General features: G+C 41.0%; 6 protein-coding genes across 7 annotated transcripts; 4 read left to right on the top strand and 2 right to left on the bottom strand.

Moving 5' to 3' along the window:
* The first annotated feature begins 868 nt into the window (after positions 1-868).
* LOC115760253 (serine/threonine-protein kinase grp) lies at positions 869-12751 on the top strand. 2 transcript variants are annotated; one of them, XM_030701514.1, is made up of 7 exons: positions 869-1081; positions 7969-8185; positions 8577-8800; positions 9467-9644; positions 9861-10003; positions 10621-10830; positions 11463-12751. In XM_030701514.1, the coding sequence occupies exons 2-7, from the start codon at positions 8094-8096 to the stop codon at positions 12143-12145; spliced, it is 1530 nt and encodes a 509-aa protein (XP_030557374.1). In that variant the 5' UTR covers positions 869-1081; positions 7969-8093; the 3' UTR covers positions 12146-12751. The 2 variants fall into 2 exon arrangements, with proteins under 2 accessions (XP_030557374.1, XP_030557375.1); XM_030701515.1 differs by lacking the exon at positions 869-1081 and adding an exon at positions 5778-6050.
* LOC115760256 lies at positions 1531-3188 on the top strand. The gene is made up of 2 exons (XM_030701517.1): positions 1531-1609; positions 1909-3188. Exon 2 carries the CDS (start codon positions 1916-1918, stop codon positions 2693-2695), a length of 780 nt encoding a protein of 259 aa, XP_030557377.1. The 5' UTR covers positions 1531-1609; positions 1909-1915; the 3' UTR covers positions 2696-3188.
* A 151-nt stretch (positions 12752-12902) lies between the features above and the next one.
* Positions 12903-16835, bottom strand: LOC115760252 (enolase). Its single transcript, XM_030701512.1, has 4 exons — positions 16759-16835; positions 15384-15804; positions 13964-14696; positions 12903-13897 (listed from the first exon to the last, which is right to left on the bottom strand). Exons 2-4 carry the CDS (start codon positions 15596-15598, stop codon positions 13313-13315), a joined length of 1533 nt encoding a protein of 510 aa, XP_030557372.1. The 5' UTR covers positions 15599-15804; positions 16759-16835; the 3' UTR covers positions 12903-13312.
* On the top strand, positions 15982-16764 carry LOC115760258 (exosome complex component RRP40). The gene has a single exon (XM_030701520.1). It carries the CDS (start codon positions 16038-16040, stop codon positions 16734-16736), a length of 699 nt encoding a protein of 232 aa, XP_030557380.1. The 5' UTR covers positions 15982-16037; the 3' UTR covers positions 16737-16764.
* Positions 16836-17339: 504 nt separating the features above from the next.
* Positions 17340-18647, top strand: LOC115760255 (dehydrogenase/reductase SDR family member 7). Its single transcript, XM_030701516.1, has one exon. The coding sequence runs from the start codon at positions 17552-17554 to the stop codon at positions 18515-18517; it is 966 nt and encodes a 321-aa protein (XP_030557376.1). The 5' UTR covers positions 17340-17551; the 3' UTR covers positions 18518-18647.
* Positions 18523-19542, bottom strand: LOC115760257 (rRNA-processing protein UTP23 homolog). The gene is made up of 3 exons (XM_030701519.1): positions 19331-19542; positions 19072-19272; positions 18523-19017 (listed from the first exon to the last, which is right to left on the bottom strand). Exons 1-3 carry the CDS (start codon positions 19448-19450, stop codon positions 18610-18612), a joined length of 729 nt encoding a protein of 242 aa, XP_030557379.1. The 5' UTR covers positions 19451-19542; the 3' UTR covers positions 18523-18609.
* Between the last annotated feature and the right edge of the window lie 7227 nt (positions 19543-26769).

Here is a 26769-nt window from a genome sequence, read left to right as displayed (position 1 = left end):
TTATATTGCGTGTTATGCCAAATGGTTCACTTCATATAAAATTGCTTCGATGTTTATGTTTCCACGCGTTAATCAAATTGTGCAAATTTCCGAATTTTCGTGCGCCTTGACCAGTTGTCGTCTTGCAACTGGGAGCCAGGCGAATGCAGCAGCGTATGCGAAACGCGCAAGCCCTGAGTTTGAGGGCGAAAACTGTTAGATTTTCATTAATAAAAATCATGACCGGCAGTTTGGCTGCACCGCGCATGTGTGTAGTAGTAAACAAGTAGGAAATTTGCAATCGGGTGTAGCCGACTGCATGATACTCGCATTTTAATATACGATAAGATCAGCATTGTTTTACTTGCCAAAAGTTGGTAAATATATTAAAATGTGCGTCAAATACATAAATGCATTTAATTTTTATCTCTACTATATACTTCGTAATTATCTTTCTCAATTGCTGCTTAATAATTAAATTCCCACTTACAGACGGGCATTGCGCAAACTAATATACCTTTTTTACGTCGGGAACCGCATACAGAAATGGTTGCAAGGCGATGGGAGCAATGAACCCTGTCGCCGTAAGCTGCAACAACTGAATCAATCAAAATGCTTGTCTAAAATATAAACATACACTTTTTCACAATAAGCGCTAATTGCACAAAATAAAAGTTCCTCTCAATAAAACGATGGATATGCATAGCCATACATTTAAATCCAGTATTTATTTTTCCGCCAAATTCGTTATGCAGGCCAACAAAACAATCGATATTATAAGTGAAGATATGCATTTTTAGTATTTTTGTCAGGATAATCGAGCGACCACCACAATTTGTTCTTTTAGCATTTACATTTTTCTGTTCGTATGTACTGTCACACTCATCGTTAAATTTGCCAAATGTGCAAAAGCAGACGACGGCGGCCTTTTGCTAAAGCCTCAAATGAATACGAATAAAATGTGCGTGACTGCGAATAGTATTTAAAAAGTGTGTTCACTAGTTATAAATGTTTGGGGCTTGATAACTTCATTAACTTGTGTCGCATACGCAAAAGGGTGTGCAAAAAACACCGCTGCTAGTGCAATCGCTTTCAAAAAGCGGTAAGTCGTACATTCATTTAATGCATTATTCAATATTAAACTGTGATTAAGGCATACATACATATGTATGTTCGCAAACTATTTGTACAAAATCCAGCTTCACTGCCATCGTCTTTCATTCTGTTCTGTATATATTCGCATCGACTGTTTTGGCGCAATTCTTTCGGCATTTTGTTGCATTGCGCATAGAAATTCATGATGTCAGAGCGAGATAAATATATGTATCTGCTTCTGGGTAGTAGAATATCATCCGGGGTAAGACGCTAGCGTTTGTATACCCTTGCAAAAGGTATTAATTTTTAAATTCATACAATATAAAACAAGTTTTTCCTATAACGTATTAATTAGTAAATTAAATCATAAACAATATGTCAATTCCATGTGATATGTGATAAAATACCTAAATATGCCCAAAACGCGTTTTGTATAAGTAGGCCTTGGCAACTCTGCCTTTTCTTAAATGAAATTCATAGAAAATGTCTTATTAACGAGAAACTGAATTAAAATTTGAATACTATCTCGTTAAAAGTAAGTGCCTTATATTAAGCTGCATTTGGTTTGTTGTACGTTTGTTCCTGTCTTGTTGCCGGTACACTTGAAAACTATTTTCGATTAAGCCGGCAATGCACACATGTATGTGTTTAAATACACTTACACACATGCATACCTACTGATGCACATAAGCATATGCATACATGAGTATTCTCGTATGCATCTGTGTGTATGCACAAAACAAGGTTATGTTGACGGGTACACAATCGTAGACTGCCATTTGCACTGACAGCGTTGGTGTCCCTACTAACAATCCCCTCAATACCCACATGCAGCGCTAATATGGCCTGGGCCCCATCAACAAACTTTGAGGACGATTTGGTCGACTTAGAACCAAATTGCAATTTTATATATGGACAGCTAGCATACGAAGCAAAGCGGAAGCAGGAGTATACTCCACGTCCAAAATCGACGTACGAGTACCTCGCGAATCGGCAAAAGCGCAACGAGGAGATAGACAAAGTACACAGCTCAAAATCGAAGGAAATTCGCGCCAGTCTGGCCATGATGGAGCGCATACAGCAGATAGCTGGAACCAAGCCGTTGGGTGAACACGCGACCATGTCAGATTGGGACGACACAAGTACCGTGGAGAAGGAGGCGGTTGCCATGATGAGGCATTTTGGCATGATGTCCATGACTGATGGCTCGCTGGCTCCACCAAAAACTGAACCGTTGCCACACAACAACATCCACGTGATTCGAAATGGCCGTCGAAATTTCCCATTAATCCTGGATCCGCAGTATTTTGAGCCGGGCAAGACACGTAAGATGAGTAATTCGAGCTATAGCTCGGCAACAAGCGGAACTAACACCTCACGAGCATCCGAGTCTGGAAGCAGTGCAAGCATTTATACCACTGCCGACTCGCATATTGAGGAAACGGACAGCAGCCAAGACGACCAAGGCTTCGACGAGATTCCCTATACATTACTCGAAGAAACATTGGAACCAAAACTGAACTCTCCTAAGCCGTATAAAACCAAAAAGACTAGAGGAAGTCGTCCGCCGCAGAGTCCGCGGCTTCAGATGGCCACAACGAAGCGGCGACATCGTCTATAAGGCGCTATAAGGAGAATCCATAATCAAGTGATATAATCTCCAATACATATCGGATATTACAGTATGGAAAGAGAACATGAAGCCTTAAATGAAACCTAAAGTAATGTGATTCATAAACTTAATATACAATAGTAATAAATGAGGTCTTATATATCTTTTCGCCTCTTAAGGCAATTAAATAGATATTAATAAAAACAGGCGAAATTGAATAACTTGTGTTTTAACAAGTTCAAGCCATTAAATAATAGATAATGTAAATTAACATATAGAATCCGCATTTATCCAAAAAATTAGCATTAAAATTTGTTAAGAGCAAAGGATTTGCTTGTCGTGTCGAGTAAAGGATTTATAGGACTTTTCTTATTTTTTTATTTTGTTTAACCTTTTATTTTGCTAACCTTTCGTATAAAAGTTACTTCAAATCTAAGTTCGTTAAATGCTCGTGCTGCAATTGTTAATTGCTTTCGGTTGTTAAACTGATCACAAATATTTTCAAATTTTTAAATGGTGTGGTCAACCAATATTATGTCAAGCTATGAATAAAAAATATATAATTTTATGTAAGAAAAAATCAAATTTAATAAAAATCTTTTAAGATTATTCTCACAACCCAAAATCTCAGTGGTTTAGTCAAATTTATATATGCTTAAACATATCTTCCCAGCGAAGCGAAAGCATTTAAAAAATTAATTAAAAAAAGATACGATGTGGTCAGAATATTATGTATCCGTTCAATTAGGCTGATTACAAGAATTAACAGCCATATGCGGCATGTCGATTATAAAATACCCTTTCCTATATGGCATAAATACGGTTTTCTGCCCTTATAGTGTGTATAAAAATGTTGTCATAAAATGTGTAACGCACATAACGTTCCCATAAAATGTATATATTCCTGATCAGCTGAATGTTTGTCTTTGGTTTTCTATACCAATTAGTCTGTTTTAAAGCCAGCGTATGTCATAGCATTTATGAGAACAGTTATTCGCAAACTGTTTTGTTTATAAGGACATCTAGGCCAACTTAAGAGGCTTTATCTCCTTATATATAAGCTAAATCTTATCAAGATCGCACTGCTGCATTAATAAGCTCTATAGGAGGAATCGGTAATACATTAATAATTCTACTTTCTTGTTGCTATTATACAAAAATTCCATTTTCGATTGTCACTATAAAAGCTGTATAATATAGTACTCTGATCTTTGAAAATTTGTTATATATGTTAAAAGAAGAGTAAGGCTTAAAAATGACAAATTTTGTTAGGATTAATCCAACTTTTGAGTGCAAAAAACTAGCCAGCTGTAATTTGGGATTTTCTTCTATAGAATAATTATTTGTATTTGTGTTTTGGCATACTGGGAACTGATCTGTTATGACAGTTCGGGGCTGAAAACAAGGCACCTCATTTTAAATATTGACAACGAAGCATTTTACGTATTTAAAGACTGTCGGACAAGTCTCGGGACTCGTTTACGTAAATATGTACATATGGCTGGATGTATGCCTGCAACTTGTTTACCCTGGTGACTGTCTATTTACACACATGCGCATAAATATATGCATGTCTGTGCAAATTACATGCATATAAATAACTACGTAACAGACATCGTGGTCCTTATAAATTAGTCAGCAGCATCTCAGCCACGCTTGACATCAAGAAAAACCAAATAAATTTCTATCAAGTCGAACTAATAGATACCCTCTAACCCCATACACACAAAATATAACTTGGGTGCTTGTAGCTATCCCGAGCTGCCGCATAAACATTGTCAGATCCTTTCACTGACATATAGTTTAATGCAATGCTTTACGAATTTGGCAAATGCATGAAACATGCAGAAAATGACGTCTCCGACGTATCTGCCTCGGGAACTATAAGAGCTAGAGGCTTCAAATCTTCTTGTCCGATTTCGAATATTTCAATAAAAATCGATATCGAATTTGATTTTTTTTTTTTGCAAGTCTATGACCTTTTAGGACTCGAGATGGAGTCTAAGGCTTTGATATTTATACATATATTTAGCTCCACTTTGGAGTATTTAGCTCATATATATTTCAACTGTCTATCGATCCGTGGAAATGGGGCAAGTTACCGACAAACTTGCAAGACGGACATTACCCGAATCTATACACTAGTTTATTGGTAACAGCTTCTATTTAAGTCCATCTACAAATGACTGAGGCCCACTGTACAACAGCGGGAATGGTAACTCTTTTACACACCACATTGACGGACACGTCGCACAACAACTCCGATGTCTGTAAGGGAATACTATGCAGCACAGTAATAAAATGTGCCCATACATATGTATATGTATGTATACGCAAAAGCATGTGAATGTATGTATATGTGTATGACCAAAGATGCAGAAGAACAAAAAGAAGCAACAGCCCTGCACTCACCGGCTATCGCCTGCGTAGCAATAGCTCCGCTCTCACCGGCTATAGTTGTTGTGTCGCATCTCTCTCCGTCGGCGAGTTAGTGCCAGCTGCTTCTTTAAACTTAAGAGCTGCAAGTTTTGCTAGGAAGCTGTTTGAAGCGAAAAACTGCGAGAGAGTTGCGTCAACCACCGAAAGCCGACAAAAGTTGGTTGTTTCCAACATTTTGGCGCGCATGCGTAAGCTTTCGCTCCTACGCGCTCTCAATATGTCATATGTCGCTCTCTGCGGCTCTCTGTCCCTCCCTCTCGCTCTCTTTGTGACTCTTTCACGCTCAATTGCTAAACTCGGCGCCTCGCTCTGGAAGTTTCGAGTTTGCCTGGTCTGGTCTGGTCTGGTCCATGCCATGCAGATTGTAAAATGTTCATGTATCGGGCGCATTTGCTGCTCACAGTTTGGTTTTAACGCTTGCCCAGGACGAGCCGCTGTAGGCGACAGGATAGCGACAGTGTGTGTTTGGCCATTTTGGATTAAGAGTATTAAATAGAGTTAAACTAGAATAACCAGTGCACAGGTTGATTGCGATCCACAACAGTCGCAAAAAGGTTCAACAACGACGCACTTTGGCACTTTTAACGTGTAGATACATACTAAGTAAAACGCTAACTTACCTACACATCAACCGGGCTTGTATGTATGTGTGTGTGTCCTACGCATCGGCAGTCGGCAATCGTCAGTGAGTTTTTGTGACTCCAAGCGCTCTCTGAGAAATTAACATTAATCGGTGGTGGGATACCCCAGCCGTCCGTTATAAGGTAAAAAATGCGAAGCATCAAAAAACGGGCCGCGCAGCGAATACTCTATACTCTCAGAACAGATGCAATTCACGCGCGCGCGTCTCAAAGGCGAAGGATAACCGCAATCCATTCTGCACTGCAAACAGAAGGCAGGAGGCGTTGCCTCTCATCCAATCTTGGTAAATCCGCAATGTTAATGAAATTCAAATTTAAATTAAATTTTATTTTGCAAGTTTTCTGCACACGTGGCTGCTTTCGGCTCCTGCTATGAGACGAACAAAAAAAATCGAAGAGAGGTTACACAAAAAAAAAACTGGCTGGGCTGGTATTTTCATGCTGCGCTTGTCTGTCGTATCTGCCAGCTTGATATGTCCATCTCCGTCCCGGCCACAGCTTTAATACCTGTCTCTCGCTCCTTATCCGCAGCCGCCAACAGAGTGTTGTGTATTTTGTCCTAACCATACAAAATCTTTTCCTTTTATTTTTTTTTTGTTCATTTCTGCATTTGTTGTTCCCGGGCAAGGGGCTAGAGTGGCAGGAGCCGCTTCATGTACAGGCAGGGCGCATAAAAATAAACCGGTGCTCAAATAAAAATACTGACGAAACTCGTATTTGCTTAACTTCATCGACAGGCAGCGGGGCAATGTCTCACAGTCTCCATTCCTAGTGCCAGCCGCCGTCCCGCTGTGTACAATATACATACAGTCGCCGTGCCAGTTCCTGTCCTAGGCCTAGCCTGAGTACGAGCTTTTCTCGCTGTTGCTAGGCGACTTGTTTCCCGCTGGATGGTGGGGAGCGAGCAGGGTGGGGGCAGAATAAGCAACAGTGATCGTCGAGCTTATGGCAAGGTATTTTTTTTCTTCACTGTATTCATTTGCAATAGATATTCATTTAATTTAAAAATGATTCCAAAAGAAAACCCTGTAAAAAACAACTATGTAAAGTGCCAATCCTCGACTGCACAAGCCTAGTTAAAACAGATTTCAATATGAACTCAGCAAAATTAATTATTTAACAAGTCTTGATCCTTGAAGGTAATTACAAGCGACTCCAGGTAACACTTTGCCCAATGCCAAGCATTAAAGTTGTAAACCACGACTTTATAAGTTAAGCAACAAATTCCATATTCCTTGCTAAGGCTAGAAATCAGCACATGTATAGGATTCGCAGAGGGGCCTTTCAGTATCCCAATCTAGACTGTACTGGCATTGTTTGACTATGCGCCACACGGCGAGCAAGAAATGTCAGCCTGTCAAATATAAAGGGAGTACATACGTGGAATATTATAAACAAAAGCTGAATGGTGGCCTGTTGAACGAGCCACATTGAAAACAGCATGAGCTTTTCAGCAGGCAGGAAAAAAAAACGCTGTCGTCTAAGAGTCTTGGCATCATCCCAAGAGAACGGCAAAGGATACGCTGCTTTATTTGTCTCTGCGTCTATGACAGCATCTTAAACGGAGAATCACAGCAAGAGCACAAGCTTTTTATAGCAAGTTAAGTGTACTGAATGTGTATATATATATAAATAGGGTAAGGTATACTCAAAAGGATGCCTTTGTTGAAGGTGCTTAATGGATTTGATTTAAAGACAATTGAAGAGAAAATATCATGGCGTATTACTAAAAACATAGATGATCACAATTAAATATTGTCAAATATTTCTTATCTTCTGTAACCTTTTAAACACATTGCATGTGTATATAGATATTTATTCATATATATATGTATATGTATATGTATATACCTTAACTGAGCACTCTTTCGCTAGCTCTACAGCGCATGTGCCGGTCGGTGTGGTTGCATGAGCGAGCGAACCATGACCATACCAAAAGATGAAATATTAAAGAAGCATAAAAAGTTGGCTTTTTTCCTTTCGTTTGTACACCACGAAGCTGAACTGCAGCATCCCCAAAATACATACGTGTGTCCGTATCCGTGTCCGTGTCTGAGGGTAGGTGAATGTACTGAATGTTGGCGGAGTTTTATTTAATCGTATGTGTGAATTGCGAACCACGTCGCATCGTATCATGAGTAAAGTAGTTTTTATTAATGGTCGTCTTTGTTTTATATGTATCTATTTTTTTTCTGCTTACAGCTCGACGTTGCTCCCGCCCGTTCGCATGGCAAACAGATGATAATGGCACATGGCGACATCAGTTAGGACAAGATACGTAGACAGGATATCAAAGGGGCTGCATATTGTACGCCTAATCAAGGGACATGGCTGCCAACGCAGCGGCGACATCGGCGACCCGTGAATTCGTGGAGGGCTGGACGCTGGCGCAGACCCTAGGCGAAGGTGCCTATGGCGAGTAAGTGGCAGTAGTGCATCCAAAATCAAAGCCATACTGCATTGTAATGCATCACACACGTTCCCACCTCCCTCCCACCCTGTGTATGCGTGTGCTGAAGTCAATAAACCGGAAATGCTGTGAGACCAAAAAAAAAAACGCACTTTTCCGGCGTATTTGCTGCATAAGCCACTCTCTGCTGCTGCTGCTGCCGCCCAGTTATCCATTTCCGAAGCTCGTTTTTGTGGTGCGCATGCCCCAACTATGAAGCATCGGAAGTGGTAACAGGAGCAGTGCACTAACCAGTGTCGGCACACGAGACAAAGACAGACGCAAGCGGTGGGGGATTGCAAATGCACTGGCAAATTTTCTCGCAGCAAAACTAAAGAGAAATCTTATCTTTGTGGCGCAGAGTCAAGCTGCTTATCAATCGTCAGACGGGAGAGGCCGTGGCCATGAAAATGGTCGATCTGAAAAAGCATCCCGATGCCGTGATCTCAGTGCGCAAGGAGGTGTGCATCCAAAAAATGCTGCAAGATCCGCACATTTTACGCTTCTTCGGCAAACGATCGCAGGGACACGTGGAGTACATATTTCTTGAATACGCTGCCGGGGGCGAGTTGTTCGATCGCATTGGTAAGTTGCACGAAATTCTGCATTATTATTTAAAAATCATCTACACTATCTTCTTTTTCAAAATCTCTAAGAAAACGCTTCGAGTTCATTAAGGAAGCATTGTTTGCTTCCATTTTGTAACAACTTTAAAAGAAAGGGTCTTTCAAACATAATGTGACAACCTTTAGATATGCCACGATGTCTTTGCAATAGTTGCAAAATCTGTATCTGAATTGGAGTTGCCTTGACTTATAACGAAGAACTACGCAATTAGGTGGAATAGAGCATTTTTCTCATTGTCTGATGCTGGATCTATTGAACAGCCCGATCGATATTCCTAGAGCACGTCCGTCTATCAGATTGTATGCTAAATAGTCTCCTTGTTTTTTAAGAATCCGGTTAAAGCTATTTATTGCAGTTTGTCCAGTCAAAAATTGGATTGTTCTGTGCCTAACTATGCTCCCGAAATATAAACAATCGGTTAATATTAAATACTAGACATCTTCTCATCGACCTTGTCGTTTTCAAATAATTGTATAGTATATAATAATAAAGAATTTACTTTTATGTTAAAAGCAGTAAAACTTCAGTTCCATTATGACCCATTCGAAATGGGTCTTACAGGTTCCTTTTTACATTGTCATTACAGTAATAACTTTGAGCCTTATCTATTTATTTAACTTACAGAGCCCGACATCGGAATGCCACAACATGAAGCCCAGCGATACTTCACGCAATTGCTCTCCGGACTTCAGTATTTGCATCAGCGCGGCATCGCCCATCGCGATCTGAAGCCGGAGAATCTGCTACTAGACGAGCACGACAATATAAAAATATCAGACTTTGGAATGGCCACGATGTTCAGGTATGCTTGGGCTGCTCTCATCGCGGCACCAAATTGCTAGAAAACAAACATCAACTTATGATATAGGTTGTTACATTAATCTAATCACCAATGGAGTACGAATCTATATGCTCAATATATGAATTATTAACTGACCATTTAAGAGCCCAATTTGATGCCATTTAAATCCTTCTTTTCTTTGCCTAACTTCTGTGCCGACTCACATTTGCCTTCTAGATGCAAGGGACGAGAGCGGCTGCTGGACAAGCGATGCGGCACTCTGCCGTATGTGGCTCCTGAGGTTCTGCTAAAGCCCTACCATGCGCAGCCGGCGGACATTTGGTCGTGTGGTGTCATATTGGTTACGATGCTGGCGGGTGGTAAGTACAATAGAAATTGCACTTAACGGACTTTTGTTGTGCTTTTTAACAAAAACATTGCATATCGTTGGCTCTTCTGTCGTTTGCTCGTTCTTAATTAAAATAACGGCACAGTTACACGTTCAATGTCATTCGGATTTGTCATGTGTTTTGTGTTTGATTTATCTCACAATTCCATGTTTTGTCTTACCCACACACACGCACACACACTCTCACACAACACACACAATTTGAACTCTTTCATTTTTGCTGTTTCTTTGGTATTCTAGCTGTAGATTGTTTTTACAGTTTGTATCATCTAAAGCTTTTATACCAAAGCTCCAGCTTAAATTGCTTGCCACCGCCCGCACCCGCCAACATCAGCATCAGCCTCAACAAAAACAAAGACAACAACAACAACAAAAATTAACTGTAATATGGCCGAACTATTACAAGAGTTGAAAAGCGACCTGGTCACACTGTTAGTGCACGATTTACACATTTTGAATGAACTTCTAATTTGCACGGATTTAACTCATCAAAGCACATCTTGCTATATGCCTAAGACTTGTTATGATCGGCGCATCTGAACTATTTTATTTTTCGTTCCTTCTTCTTTTTGTCTATCACCTCCTCAGAGCTGCCGTGGGACCAGCCATCGGCGAGCTGCACGGAGTTCATCAATTGGAAGGACAACGATCGTTGGCAAACGCAGACACCGTGGAGCAAACTGGATACTTTGGCCATATCCCTGCTACGCAAAGTTCTGGCCAGCAGTCCAGGTGGACGCCTCACGCTGGAGAAGATTCTCGACCACAAATGGTGCAACATGCAGTTTGCTGAGCATGGTAAGAAACTTCAGCCACCAGAGCCGTGTCAGTCGTGTTTTTCCGTGCTGAACTCCCGTCCTGCACACCCCGCTGCTCAGGTACTTAGTGACTCTCAATCATCTATTGCTTTGCATACCTTGAGGGTCGCTCTGTGCCTGTGCCGCCTGTGCTGCACAACCAACGACGAGCTGCATACGTGACCCTGACCGTGACCGTGACCGGGAGTGAAGTGTAATTGCCGGGATTAGATGGACGCCGCACTGCCGTTGCTTTGGCGCTTTAGCTGTATGATAGATTTGAATACTTCATAAAGCTAGATTACCAAAGCATTGGCTCTGTGGCCAGCTTAGCAAAGTTGTGAAACGATTTAATTAATTTAACTTATAATTAATAGGTGCACCTGATAAATATTAGTTTATTTGTTGCCTTTTTATTTTGCATATTATTTGCTCTTTGGTGATTTTAGCTGTATGGTGTGCGCGTATTCCATAGAGCTTTATTACCAAAAACCAAATGGTTTTTGCATTGCTTGCTTTTGTTATTCAGTTGTAATTATTTTTTCGTTTTTTTTTTTTTTTTTTTTTTTTTTTTAATTTTTTTTTTGTTACTTTCCTTTCAATCGACTTTAACGGGCTTAACCATTCTTGCAGATCGTTCCTATGATTTGGTTGACTCGGCGGCTGCCTTGGAGATTTGCTCGCCCAAGGCCAAGCGGCAGCGTCTGCAGTCGAGCGCGCATCTCAGCAACAATCTGGATGACTCGATATCACGCAACTATTGCTCGCAGCCCATGCCCACGATGCGCAGCGACGAGGACTTTGATGTGCGGTCCCGCAACAGACATGTCAATGGCCAAGAAGACGGTGACAGACAGGCGCTGGTCCAGGAAGCACGCTTAACCTACTGCTTCTCCCAGCCGGCGATGCTGGATGATCTGTTGCTGGCAACGCAAATGAATCAAACGCAAAGTGCCTCACAGAACTACTTCCAGCGCCTGGTGCGACGCATGACCCGCTTTTTCGTGACCACGCGCTGGGATGATACAATTAAGCGGCTCGTGGGCACAATCGAGCGTTTGGGTGGATACACGTGCAAAGTTAGCGACGATGGCGTTGTCACAGTGTCCACCATTGATAGACGTAAGCTCCGCTTAGTATTTAAGGCGCATATCATTGAGATGGATGGAAAGATACTCGTCGACTTCCGGCTGTCAAAGGGCTGCGGCCTCGAGTTCAAGCGTCGTTTCATTAAAGTTAAGCTTGCCCTGGAGGATATTTTACTAAAAGGACCAACAACTTGGCCAATTGCGATTGCAACCAATTCGGTGCCCTAGATTTTAGTACTAATAGACATAGAGTTTTTTAAATTAGCCTATCATTTGTTTGTAATCACAATTCATGTGTCTTTTTTAACTTTTTTACTTTATACACAGAATAAGTATTTCAAAGAGTTTTTAGTTTTGTTAAATGTTGAATAAGTATTTTACTGTAGTTAGCTAAACGTTATGAAACAATAAATTGACACTGATTATGACGACATTTAAACAAAATTAAGATCGTAATTTCTATATGAAAATATGTTAAATAAATTATAAACCAATTTATAAATCACAACTGGCTTTATGGATGTGGAGAGCCAGAGAAACGAACGTCCGCTTATTAGAATTTTACATAGTGAATAGAGTATGCCGCAGTCGGTTTTCATCGATGGCAAACTTCTAAATTATTTTGTGAAACTAAACATAGATTATTTTTTCTACTGACAATAAATATACAGAACCAGATGAGATTATTAAATTACATGCAGCTTGGAAACTATCGCTAGAAATAGAATTATAGAACAGCAAATTTGATGTTAGGGCTTTACAATTTTCGTTGATTTTAATCAGCATTGAACAAAGTTCCATCCAGATGGGATGGTTCGATAATTAGGTTTACTGAACAAGAAATCAAATTAAGGAATAAATACACGTTTTAGTTAACGATTATTTATTTTGCAATCAAATCGATTTGAAGAGCAAACTCGTATTGCATATTTTCAACAATATTTATTTCACATCTACTAACACTTTGAATAAAAGGTATCGTATATCGGCTTCTAGAACATGTGATCTTTATTCGCTTTTTTATTGAGTTGAAAAGTTGATGATTTCATTCTATGTCTCAACCAACGTTACAATGGTGGGGAGAAGCGGTCAATCTATATAAAATTTTCACAATGATATTGCCTTAAGAGCCGTCATGACTGATTAGAAATCTACTTGTAGCCCATACATAAGTTTATAAATAATGAGTAGATCATAGTAATGGTAACAGTAATAATAGTGTCTAATAACGAAGCAATATTTGGGTTTTATAAATTGGTTACTTTGTGCGCCAGACACAAATGTAAAGGTTGACGAACACGTACACCAAATTGACACCTCTCCTGTTTAGCTTGCCGCTGTCGGTTTTCATTCGAATGGGTGCTTGGTGTTGTTGGAATTAATAAGTGGCGATATTTATTGTGGCTTCCTGAAGCTCTTGCCGGCGAATTTAACGCCCTGGCCAATCTCTTCCTCAATACGCAGTATTTGGTTGTATTTGGCCAGACGCTCCGAGCGGCAGGGAGCGCCAGTTTTGATCTGGCCTGTGGAAAGACCAACAACAAGGTCACCAATGAAGGAGTCCTCGGTTTCACCGGAACGATGAGAGACCATAGTTCCCCAGCCATTCTTCTTGGCCAGCAGATGAGCCTGAATAGACTCTGTCACTGTACCAATCTGGTTGACCTTCAGCAGCAGACAGTTGCAGGCGCCCTTCTCAACGGCGGTGGCAATGCGCTTGGGGTTTGTGACTGTCAAATCGTCACCGACAATCTGTATCTTGGTGTTGGATGTCAGGTTGGTCCAGGCATCCCAGTGATCCTGATCGAAGGGATCCTCGATGGACACGATGGGGAAGTCCTTGATGAACTCCTGGTACAGGTTAGCCAGTTTCTCTGGCGTTAGCCATTGCGCCTTATCACTTTGTGGGTTCTTGAAATCCAAATCATACAGACCATCCCTGAAGAACTCAGAGGCGGCAACATCCATGCCGATCTCGATCTGCAATAGCAATATAATGAAAAATAGATTACATTCCGGTTTCAGCTCTAATTTTTAATCGCTTACCTTGCCAGTGTAGCCAGCCTTAGCGATAGCATCGCTGATGAGGCAGAGAGCCTCCTTGTTGGACTGAATGTTGGGGGCGAAGCCACCCTCATCACCTACTGCGGTAGCATCCAAGCCGAACTTGGCCTTGATGACGTTCTTCAGGTGATGGTACACCTCGGAACCCATCTTCATGGCTTCGGTGAAGCTGGTGGCACCGGTTGGCAGGATCATGAACTCCTGCATGGCCAGTTTGTTACCAGCATGGCTACCGCCGTTGATCACGTTGAAGGCGGGCACAGGCAGAATGATCTCCTTGTTGCCAGCTAGATCTGCAATGTGCTTGTACAGCGGCACATTTTTCTTGGCAGCACCAGCCTTAGCCACGGCCAAAGATACGCCCAGAATGGCATTGGCGCCGAACTTGCTCTTGTTCTCGGTTCCATCCAGCTTGATCATGAAATTATCGATGGCCGCCTGGTCTGTCACATCCAGATTAGCCTTGATCAGCTCGGGGCCGAGCGTGTCGTTCACATGGCCAACGGCCTTCAGCACGGACTTGCCGTGGTAGTTGGCCTTGTCGTTGTCGCGCAGCTCCAGAGCTTCATGCACGCCTGTCGAGGCACCAGAGGGTACGGCAGCCCGGAACAGGCCCAAGTCCGTGGTCAGATCGACTTCGACGGTGGGGTTGCCACGCGAGTCGTAGATCTGACGTGCTTTGATCGACTTGATGGTCATGTTGCTTTCTTTTGAACTGCAAGCAAAAAGTACACAAGTGGAGTCAAAAATATGAACAAAATTGTATAACAGCGCAGCAGGATCGTTATTTGTTTAACTTTACAATTATTACGATTTTTTCTTTTGTAAAGAGCACATTTTTTAGTCGCATAAGTTTCCTAACGGCAATTTCGTGGTGTTGGTTCTACTTTAAAGATTAGGTAATTCTTTACACATTTTCATAATAATTTTGTCTGTTGGAATAAAAAAAAATTAAGGACAAATATTGTTTTCCCCACCCGCAATGCAATTCTTTTTTCATAAGTGAAACGCGGGAGAGGTGGCAACATTGCTTGCTCAAAGTTTGTACGTATGACCTCTACGCGGCGCTTTAAGGTCACAGCAAAAGTAATGAGCATAGCAAGGCGAAGCAAACAAAATTTGTCATATTTAGATGGGAAAGTGCGAATCTTTTCACAAGCATAGCAAATTATTACATCTTTACATAAAACTGTAGAAACGCCCACAGGAATGAGTAAAAAATATATATATATGCCTGCATATATATGTGTATATATGTATAGTCAGTATGCACACAGTAAAAGTTGTTAGATAACTTTAGCATTTGTAGAAAGAGAATTTGCGATTAAACAATTGATATCAAAGTAAAAGCAAAAATAAATTAAAATATATAACACAGATGCAATCTCACACGTATACATACCAAGAACTTTTAAATTTCAGAAACTTAAATCCAGACGAGAGCGACTCTATCGAGCTTCCGGCTTGGCTGGCTGATTTGCTACTGAACGCAAGCGTCGGTCGATGCGATGAGAAACCGAGCAAGGTATTTTTTTGCTGTACGTGCTTTGCTGTCGGCACTGATGAGTGCAGTAGGGGGTATACACGCACAGAGCGCAATACTAAAATACTGGCCATTGTTGCTGTAGATTGTGGAACATAAACTGCCGCTATGACCGAGTATGCGTCCTCCAGGCGCGCTCCGGTGAGTGGAACTTGTGGGCGTAAGCGTAAGCTGGCTGCCGGCAACTCAGTGGGGGTGTGTATGATGGGATTGACCTTGTGCGAAGGTTAGGCGTAATGGCATCCACATGTGGTTTGCATTCGTTGACAAGCTGGAATACCTTTTGGGAAAAATAATACAAATACAATAATAATAGTAAAATCGCGCCAAACACATTGTTTCTCTTAACAATAATGTAGCAGTATGATAACATTAAATATATGATGGCGCTTTCCAACACTAATCGGAATTAAGCGCACAGCACAGCAGCAACATCGATACCGAAATATCGATACAAAATCAACAATCTGTCGAGCACGCGGCCGGCGCTGTATTTTGTTTTGGATTTTCATAATGTCCATCAAGATGAGTATTATTATGCCCGGCGAGCGCGTCACGATTGTGGAGGATGCTGCCAAAAGCAAGCGAATCATATTAGGCCCGGGCCTACGAAGAGTGGACGAAAAAGTTGTTGCCACCAAAGCCGGCCCACTGCGTCACAAGGAGCCCAACACATTTTGGGTGGACAACTATCAGCGGCGTTACGTGCCAGCGCGGGGAGATCTCATTATAGGTATAGTAAAGGCCCGAGCCGGCGATTTGTATCGTGTGGACATTGGGGCGGCGGACTTGGCGTCAATTTCGTACCTGGCCTTTGAGGCAGCCACAAAAAAGAATCGGCCGGATCTCAATCCTGGCGATCTACTTTACGCTCGCGTACTTAACGCCAATGCGGACATTGAGCCGGAGCTAGTGTGCGTCAACTCGAACGGCAAGCGCGGAAAGCTGGGTGTGTTGCAGGATGGCTTTTTCTTCAAGTGCAGCCTAAATTTAGGCCGGCTGCTGCTGCGCGAGAGCTGCCCCGCCCTGGCAGCCCTTACGGAGGAGCTGCCTTACGAGATTGCCGTGGGCGTCAACGGACGCATCTGGGTCAAGGCGCACTCGACGCGGGAAACTGTGGGTCTGGCGAATGCCATTATGACACTGGAACAGGCAGGCTATGCGGAGATTGACAAGATCTGCGGGAATCTGAGTGGCGTGGTGCAAGCGTGAACAATTAACAAAAATTATTTACAATTAAAATTTGGAAATCCTTTCCTGTTGTAAAAACGAACGAAGTTTCAAGTTTTGAGAAAATGTGTGCGAGAGAGATAATTTCTAATTACATTGTCTGAGTAAAATTTCGTTAAGCTATGTGAGTTGAAATTATATTAATTTTAAGGCTTTTTCCGGCATTTATTTAGAGCATAATGTCATATATTTCTAAGTTTTTGTACCCACATTTTCCAAAAATAAATTGTTTACCTATTCACTAAAGTCCGTAATTTTCTGTAGCACAAATTTGTTTTTTTTTTTGTAGCGGGGCTGCCACATTGTTTAAAGCAAAGGCAAATCAATCAAATTATTGGCAACCCTTTGCGCACTATTTAAAATATTTCATACTATTTTAAACACAGGATATTGCGAAAAGCCCCTATAATGAACTTAACACTTCACTTATCTCGAGTAATTATACAGAGACTCACATCTGAAAAATATTAGCATTTGCCATGATATTTGGTATATTCACACACACACACACATATTTAAATGCCGATCGCATAATAAGCTCTGATTTTCCAGTGTTGCGAAACGGCCTTTTGAAATTCGTGTTTGATTATTAGGACAAAGAGAAAGTAGCCGGAATTTGGTCTCATTCACGCTACCTGGCTCATCTCTTTGCAAGATCGCATCACTGGGTTGCCAGAACAATCGATTGTACATGAAGCAAACAGCTGACTGTGTTATCATTCCACAGAAGGCAGGTGTCTACGCCTTGTCGAGATAGTGCGTTGCATGAGATACGCCAAAGTGCAAACTACCATAAGATGAGTTTTCTAGAGCTTTTGCTTATGCTCCTGGTGCTGTACTATGCCGTCTATGTATTGCTCTGGATAGTGCTCGACTGCAATGTGGCCTTGTGGTACAAATCTCGATTCGGGAACTCGCTCTCGACAATGCGTGGACAGGTGGTATGGATAACAGGTGCCTCAAGCGGCATTGGACGCGCGCTGGCGGTTAGTTTGGCACGCCACGGAGTACGGCTGGTGCTCAGCGCGCGCCGGGCAGAGCAGCTGGAGCAAGTCCAAGCTGAATGCTTGGCCGCGGCGCGTGGCCTATTGGCGCAAAAGGATGTGCTGATACTGCAAATGGATATGTTGCAGTTGGACAGGCATCAAGCACACCTGAACACAGTTCTCAATCACTTCGAGCGTCTGGATGTGCTGGTCAACAATGCAGGTCGCTCGCAGCGCGCCAACTGGACGGAAATCAAGATCCAGGTGGATCGTGATCTCTTCGAGTTGGACGTCTTTTCCGTCGTGCATCTGTCCCGACTAGTTGTGCGCTACTTTCTGGAGCAGAACGGCGGCCGGGGCCACATTGTAGCCACCTCGAGCATAGCCGGCTTCAGCCCGGTGCCCTTCTCAGCGACGTACTGCGCCGCAAAGCACGCGCTGAATGCCTATCTGTATGCGCTGAAGGTTGAGCACCGCAAGCTGGATGTGACTATCTTTGCGCCTGGACCCATTGCCACAGACTTTTTGCTGGAGGCATTCACGGGCTCCGAAGGCGGCAAGGTCGGCCTGAGCACTGTCAACCAGAAGCGCCTAACTGCCGAACGTTGTGGAGAGCTGTTCGCAGTTGCCATAGCCAACAAAATGGATCTGACATGGTGCGGCTTGTTTCCGGTGAATGCGATGGCCTATTGCGCACGCAATCCGACGCTCACGAAAATTCTGGGCCAGTTCATGACCGAGAAGACGTTGAACAAAATTCGCGAGGGCAAACTATAAGATAAGTCGCATCTTATTTTATAGTTTTATACATCAGTACATTATGTAACAATAGTCTACTTATAGATAAAGAAATGTACTTTAGATAAAGTCTAATTCTTGGCCAGCGCCGCTTTTATATGCTCCGGAATCTTGACGCGTTTTCTTTTGGCCTTTGTCCGTGTTGTCTGCTCTACGCCCTGCAGGGCGGGCTTTTTCTTTTTGCTCTTTTTACAGGAAAGGGGATTCGGATTCTTTGGGCCCTTACATTTCTTTGGATGCACAGGTGTCTCGGTCGGCTTTAAGCCCTGTTTCTCCTTCATGTATTTGATTTTTTCTTCCTGCTTGCCCAGCATCAGATTCTTTGCTCGCTTTTGCACCCACTTCTTAGATGCGTCCGAGGGTGCTTCCAGCACGGGCGTCGCCTTGTGCAGGTACAGAAGACAACGGCCGGGCACCTTGCGCAGACTCGCCTGCAGCAGTCGATCCTGTGACGCGACTATATATCTATTGTCCTTGGTCTGCAATTCAAATGGTTGTAGTTGCAGGTGTTACACTAACTAACAAACGCTTACCATGGATTTGAGGCATTCCGCTGCCGCGACGGGTTTTCCCTCGTGCCCGCACTTGTGCACATGGAACTGCTTGACAATTGTCAAGGCGCCCGTCAGGGGAGCGCCTAGCGCCTCCGCTTCCAGTATGATGCATTGGGTGGTCAATAGCTTGACATTACATTGGAAATATTTCCTTATCTGTTCCTCGATGCCAATTTTGTGCTGGAATTGGGAAGACGTATATCACATTTGTGCATACTAACCGCTTGGTTCTACACACCTGTAAGGCTGCCTGGCAGAAAGTTGCGTCGATAAGCACCTGATAGGGCTCGCGATAATCAAAGTGTGTGGCAAAATATGCCAGTGTTTTGTGCGACTTTTTGAAGCGGGATATTTTCATCACGTTGTTTTAATATATCAACAAAACGCAAAATTCTCGATTGTACGTTATCGATAAGTATTACATGTCTTTTTCAGCGATAGTATTTTTTGAAATGTTATGCTTATCGATAAGTCATCGTTTCTTTTCGACGTGCAGAGCTACCACCTGCAATCGACGGAGCTGCCAACTCATGCTAAACTTTGTTTTCTGTTGTTAATTAATCGCGTGACATTTGAAAAATGTTTAAGAATGGCGCGAGACACGAGCAAATAAATTAGTGTGTGCAGTTCAACCACCCTTTAAGTTCTCACCCTCTGTGGCCATATTCTGCGTTCTGTTTTCGGCTCAGTAATATTTTAACTGCAACTGCAAGCACGTAAATACTTTAAATGTGAAATACAAAAAGAAAAAGAATATATATAAGATAAATGTGCAATTATTATAGGTTATAGGTTGACGCAGAAAAGTGGCATTAATATCGAAGTAAGAGTATTTTGTGCGATCATCTCATATTACAACTGAATTTGGAGGACTTTGTATGTTTCGGGAGACATTTGGCCCAATTTCCAAGGTACAAACATAAATGATTTTTTGTTTAAGTTGTAATTTTTGTTACCTCGATTCCTATAGATGTTTGTAGAGTGAAAACGGGTATATTGGTTTTGTGCCAAATCCGTCTGGCTGTCCGTCCATCTGTTCGTAAGAGCTAAGGCTTCACATTATAAGTCAAGGGCCGCTGAGCGATCGAAGCAGAGTATTACGCAGTCGGGCTGCAACATTCTAATTTTTTTTTTATTTTTTGCATTTGTCATGTTTTTGGGTGCAGCTTTTATGGCTCGTGCTGTGCAGTTTATATGGCGTGTGCGCTGGTAACCTCCTCCGAAGTACTTTGTCCCTATAAACGACAATCGCAGTAAAAAACGCGCCTCTTGATTAAACTTGTGCGGTTTTCAATTGTCGCCGGCTTCGGATTTGGCTTTACGCTTATCAGCTTGATTAGCTGCGCTGCCCGGGCTGTCGTTTCTCCAATATATTGGTCAAGTTTATTTATTTATTTATGATAAAGCCCATGCATGCAACTGGGCAACACTTGAGTCCATTCGGTTCCGTTCACTCCTTGAAGCTTGTCACCGCAAATCTTACAATAAAGTTGATTATCTTTTGCGAGCCCCTTCAATTCAACTCGTTGAACCTGAGCAAAACTATATAGAGAAATTTATATATAAGCGACGTCGTGTCTGAGTACATATTCAAATGTGAACTTCTGTATTTATATATGTATATATATATGCATATATTTGATATATTTTGGGTTTTTAAAGAACTCGCCATTCAGTATCGGGCCACTTATTCAGCAGCACTCCGGCCGGGCTTGATTAGCTCGTGCCCCGCATACCCAATCATTCGAATCTGAGAGTCTTACTTACGTCAAAGGTGTCTTGGCTTCCGGTGCGACGTGAATTCTCGTCTCGAAATTTTGTTAATGGGCCACCTCAATAAAATTGTATATATATGTATATACTATATGTATGGGATTAAGTTTTACTTAATGTCTCAATTAATTCAATTTAAACGTTAAAAATTACTCAAACATTAGGCTGGCAAGATATCTCGTCTGCATGCCTCTTTTTATAGGGTATTAAGTTATCGGTTGAAACAGATATGGGATTACGATTTACTTTATGTAATTTGGATTTTATGTAAATGTCTAAATTAACTCAATTTAAACATTTGACTGGCAAGATATGTCATCATGCTCTTTTTATAGGGTATTAAAATGTCGGTCAAAACAGATATGGTTTTAAGACTTACTTTATACAATTTGGCTTTGATGTAATTGTCTAAATTAATTCAATTGAAACATTTGACTGGCAAGATATGTCATCATGCTCTTTTTACAGGGTATTAAAATGTCGGTTTTGACAGATATGGTTTTAAGACTTACTTTATGCAATTTGGCTTTTATGTAAATTTCTAAATTAATTCAATTCAAACATTAGACCTGCAAGATATCTCGTCATGCTCTTTTTACAGGGTATTTAAATGTCGGTTTTGACAGATATGGGATTAAAATTTACTTTATACAATTTGGCTTTAATGTAATTGTCTAAATTAATTTATTTAAACATTTGACTGGCAAGATATGTCATCATGCTCTTTTTACAGGGTATTAAAATATCGGTTATAACCGTTATGGGCTTAAGATTTACTTTATGCAATTTGGCTTTTATGTAAATGTCTAAATTAATTCAATTTAAACATTAGACCTGCAAGATATCTCGTCATGCTCTTTTTACAGGGTATTCAAATATCGGTTCAAACAGATATTTATGTGAAAACATATTTAGCTCGATAAGTTATCTGTATATTAGAGTGAGCTTTACTTTGTGCCATAGACAGATCGGAATACCATATCGCTTAGCTCGATTAGCTCGATTAGAAACGCAGTTGGGCCCATTTAAAGGCTCGCCTATTTCAATGGAAAGCTTAATTATTTAAATTTTATTCAGATGCATCACCCTTTGGGCAGATGCAACAATTTAGTGGGAGGGTTCCTCACGCTAAGCAGGTCTTATTCGTCATGTAACAGGCAGAACCTGAGTCAGGCTAATTTGATTCATTCACAACTATTTGTCGAACGTCAGGTGTTTCTCTCTCCCTCTCTTTCGCTCTCTCTCTGGGGAGACCCTACTTACCTTTTGGCAGGTGCTTGCGTTTGCAGTCTGCATGCCAATCGATTCGGTTTCTGGTCCGGGGGCAGCGGTATTTTTCATATGGATTAATTAGTGAGGCAAATGATTTGTGCATTTGCTCGCCTGGGCCTGGTCGACTGATATAACAGGCATTATGAATTTACCTGCAGCTCATTAGAAAACAGTTGGCGTGCCAGGTAGAATTCTATAATGCGATTTTATTTCGTTGCGAATTGAAGTGGGAAAAAGCAAATGAAATTTGACTTGCTGTCTTTTGTATACCCTTGCCGAGGGTATTCTAATTTTGTCCTAACGCACAGCAGCAGACATCGCCGACCCCATAAAGTATATATATATATATATATATATTCCTGATCAGTATCAACAGCCGAGTCGATATGCGTATTATCTCTATCTCTAAGAAACTTTGCAGAAGTCCCCTTTTCTGTTATATGCAGCACATATATCGAAACCAGCTAGATCGGACCACTATATCATATAGCTGCCATAGGAACAATCGGTCGTAAATTAAGTTGTTGTATGGAAAACTTTTTTATTTATCGGGCTATCTTAACCAAACTCGGCATTTATTAGTTTCCCTATGCTCCTTATATATATGCAAAATCCTATTAAGATCGCACCACTATATCATATAGCTGCCATAGGAACGACCAGTCGTAAATTAAGTTGTTGTATGGAAAACTTTTTTGTTTATCGAGCTATCTTGACCAAACTCGGCATTTACTAGTTTCACTATGCTCCTCATATGTATGCAAAATCCTACTAAGATCGGACCACTATATCATATAGCTGCCATAGGAGCAATCGGTCGAAAATTAAGTTGTTGTATGGAAAACTTTTTTGTCATTCAAGATAGTTTGATCAAACACGGCATTTAGAGATTTCAGCAGGCTCCCTTCATTGCTGCAAAATCCTATTAAGATCGGACCACTATATCATATAGCTGCCATAGGATCGATCGGTTGCATGAAAATTTTTTTTGTTAATGAAGATATCTTGGCGTTGACTAATTTCGCTGTGCCTCTTAGATACGGGCAAAGAACTATGAGCATTAGGCAAAGGTTGCGTCTGCAAGGGTATTAGATATTCGGCGTGCCGAAGAAAGCCCTTCCCTCTCGTTTGTTTTTACGGCTTGTCATCACTTTTGGCCTGCAAACTTTTTGATCGCTTCTCGCAAAAGTGTCATTAAGGCATATTTTTGTTGTTTTTAGTGTTATGGAAATGTTCATAACCGACATTGAACCCATTGACCTCTTGCCTAGTACATTCTATTAACACACATTCGCCTGAATACATTTACGCACTTACGAATACACACATACAGCACACACACACACATGTATACATATATATAGACAAGGAAACACGTAGGCTTGTAGGAGGACGTACTGTAGGACCGTCACGAGCCAGCCTCATGATCAGGTGTTATCAGTCGGAATATATATATATATTTTTACAGAATTCGGTTAGAGTTTTTGTCATGTGTGGATGAAACTGAAAGTTGTATTATTCGTAATCTAGGAATCGGCGACATTGTTTACAATTAAGAATCTTAACAATGCGCAAAACCCTTCAATGTCTCCCGGGCATATAGGGGGCATATATTGTTAGAAAAATCTATTTCAAAATAATTACTTAACAAATGCTTCGAGTGCAGTCGAAATATATACTAAATATACTATTTTATTCGCAAATTAATGAATAGAAAATATATATTCTTTTTATAGGTACACTCAGTATAGGATAGATAGATATCTTCAGGAAACTCTTTAAACATGATTTTTATAATATTTCCAAAAACTGAGCGGAAGTCCATCAAAACTCGCCTTGCCCTTTTATATAAATAACTTCTCGAAGTATTTCCCTACCCAGTTTTTATCATAGAGGTCCAAATAAGTACATTCGATCGAAAAGTAGGTTATTTTTTAAGAATTTGAGTATCTTTACCAGGAGCTTACTTTTGCTTCTAAAATATGAAGACTTCTGAAGACTTCTTTCGCTCATGAAATGATTTATGTAAAAAGAGATTTTTGGATTATTAAATCTGAAACGGGTTTTCAATCTTGGGCTTCGCGGAGACAACCTTTTACTTCACATTATTATGTTTGACAAGTATGAAATCGGGTTAAAATTATGGCAAAAGTACAAGAGAAACTCTAAGTATGAAATCGAGTAAAAGTTATGGCAAAATTTAAAGAGAAACTCAAAAGTAGTTCCAAAGTTTAAAAACCTAAATCAAGGCTTCTCGCGATCTCCGAAGGCTGTTAAGGAATTTTTATAACCCATTATATTTAATTCCTTAAAATAATTTCCCACTTTTCGACTGCATAATTCTGCTTTAGATACTGCGTCATTTTGTAGGCAGCAAAACGGTTTCGGGATCACGACTTAGCCCAGGTAAATAACGATCTTTGCTCGGAATAGTTCTGTAACGAAAAATTGAAGGTGGTTTTATGTGCGGTAATGGAGGGCCTTGCTTTGAACTGTGGAAATATTAAATTGCCGGCACAATTTAATCGAGCAACACGTTACTCGCTTTGCCTCTGTCTAATTGCCAGTTAGAGAAACGTTGTTTTTTCCCCTGGTTCAACGTGCCGGCATTTACCTGGACGGATCGACACAGGGTACGCCTCGTCAAACAGGTAACATGCCCAAAAAGTAGGGAAAACACGCAAAGAGAGGGTATGTTTCGGTCCAGTTTGATTCCAAGCCAAAAAATAATATATATATATATATATATACTTTCTTGAGTGAACTAAATGCCCGTTTAAGTCATTCGCACAAACCAATATACCCCCTTTGAAATTTGTCTAGGGTATACAAATGCGGAGTGAACATTTTATTTCCCTTATTATTATAATCGCACACCAGAAAATTACTGGACTGAACTGAAAGCCATAACACTTTTCAGTCTCTAACTTAACTTTTAAAGGGTCACAGTTTACAATGTGCTCGTGCTGCCGACTTCAGTTTAATAACCAGAATTCCACTTTAGTTACAATTTATGCGATTAAATTTAGTCAATATATATTATCCAGTTGCCCTTGATAACTTTGTTCCCTTTAAAAAATACTCTTTGTCCGACATTTCCCCTTATTGTACCCAGTCTGCGACACAATTTTAAGAGAAACGCCTCAATGACAGCGGATTATTTTGAAGGCGCCTTTTCGGACAGCTCCCAATTCCTTTATGGGCGCGTCTCATTTCCTTAGCTGATGCTTTTGTCAATGTCTCCGATAATAATCCGATCACGTAACGTTCTCTCCACGTACTGCATACGTAATTCAGTCGAGAACCCATTCAATGATTGTCTTTTCTTCTGAACCATGTTATTGAACCAATATGACTTCATTCGCCAAATTCCCTTGTGAACAGCATAAGGTGATTATCGGATTTCATCGGAGCAACAGCCAATTGTCTCTGTTACTGCACAAGTTCTTCCATTACAGCCGGCGTTTTTACTGTTGCAACTGTTCTAGCACGTTGCGCACTCTCCGTCCCCCAAAAAGCTTACTCTTATACCGCGAACCCAGCGACGAGCTGCCGTTATACACATTCGAGTTTCGAACCTTCTTTTGTACATACAAACAAAGAAGCACACATTCACACATAGCGTGGGCACTTTATGCAGCTGCTGTTCTTCCTCTTTTTTGCTGTGCCAAACAATAGGAAATGTTGTGTCGGTGGGTGAGAGGGGCGGTTGTAATATACTGATATACATTAGCATACCGCTTTTTAGCTCTTATAATTATAAGACAATTGTCAAGTTCGCCTCCTTCTGCCTGTTACATAGACTTGCCGAAAAACATAAAGCCCTTTTTCGCAATGGGCTCAGGGTACAAAAATTCTAATTAAATAACATTTTTATGTCCATATGTAGTTTATGTGTCTACCTTTAGAAGGAAGCTAGACTGTTTTTTATGGCAGTTCAACGTTGGTTCCGGGTGTCTTCTGACCTGGCGCGATTTTATATTTTCACCTGCCCCAAATGAGCCGCGACAAAACAAAACTACAAACAGGTAATTAATTACTATGCCGTCGGGTGCATCACCTGCTGAATACTCTGTTTGCGGTGTTATAACAGCTGCAAGTCGAGCGGAGACTTCTTGTCTACAAAGTGCGTATCTCCAAGATGGCTACCCGCCATAGTTTTGTGGAGGGTTGTGGGGGTGTAGAAGAGGGCGTCTCGCAATATATTTCCCCTTTCCGTTTTTAAGCATGTGAACAGAGAATCAAGCATATATTTAGTACAAACGTTTAGGTTTATATAGTTTTGGTTTTTTTAAGTCCGAATTTGGCGTGAAAAACGAACTACTAATTACTGTGACACTCAACATTTGAAATGTGAATCATTCGTTCGGGCAGCTCCCACAATTATTGCTAGTATAGAATATTTAAGAGCTTCACGGTTTGTGTTTGTATACATTTAAGCTAATTATTTACAGGTTTCCAGCAGTAACAATCCATGATAAATCCATTATCCAAGTTGGGTAACTGTACAATAAGCGTCTGTCTTAGCCGCAAGTAAATCATTTTCAATTGCAATTTGAGTAGTACACATACTCATTACGTCTCTATGCACTACTCATTAGATGGGAAATTAAAAGGGAATAATTATTGAAT

The sequence above is a fragment of the Drosophila novamexicana genome, unplaced genomic scaffold, assembly GCF_003285875.2.
Source record: "Drosophila novamexicana strain 15010-1031.04,08,12 unplaced genomic scaffold, DnovRS2.1 tig00000387-arrow-pilon, whole genome shotgun sequence".
Lineage (NCBI taxonomy): Eukaryota > Metazoa > Arthropoda > Insecta > Diptera > Drosophilidae > Drosophila > Drosophila novamexicana.
The sequence above is the reverse complement of the archived record's forward strand: the minus strand, read 5'-3'. Positions and strand labels throughout refer to the sequence as shown.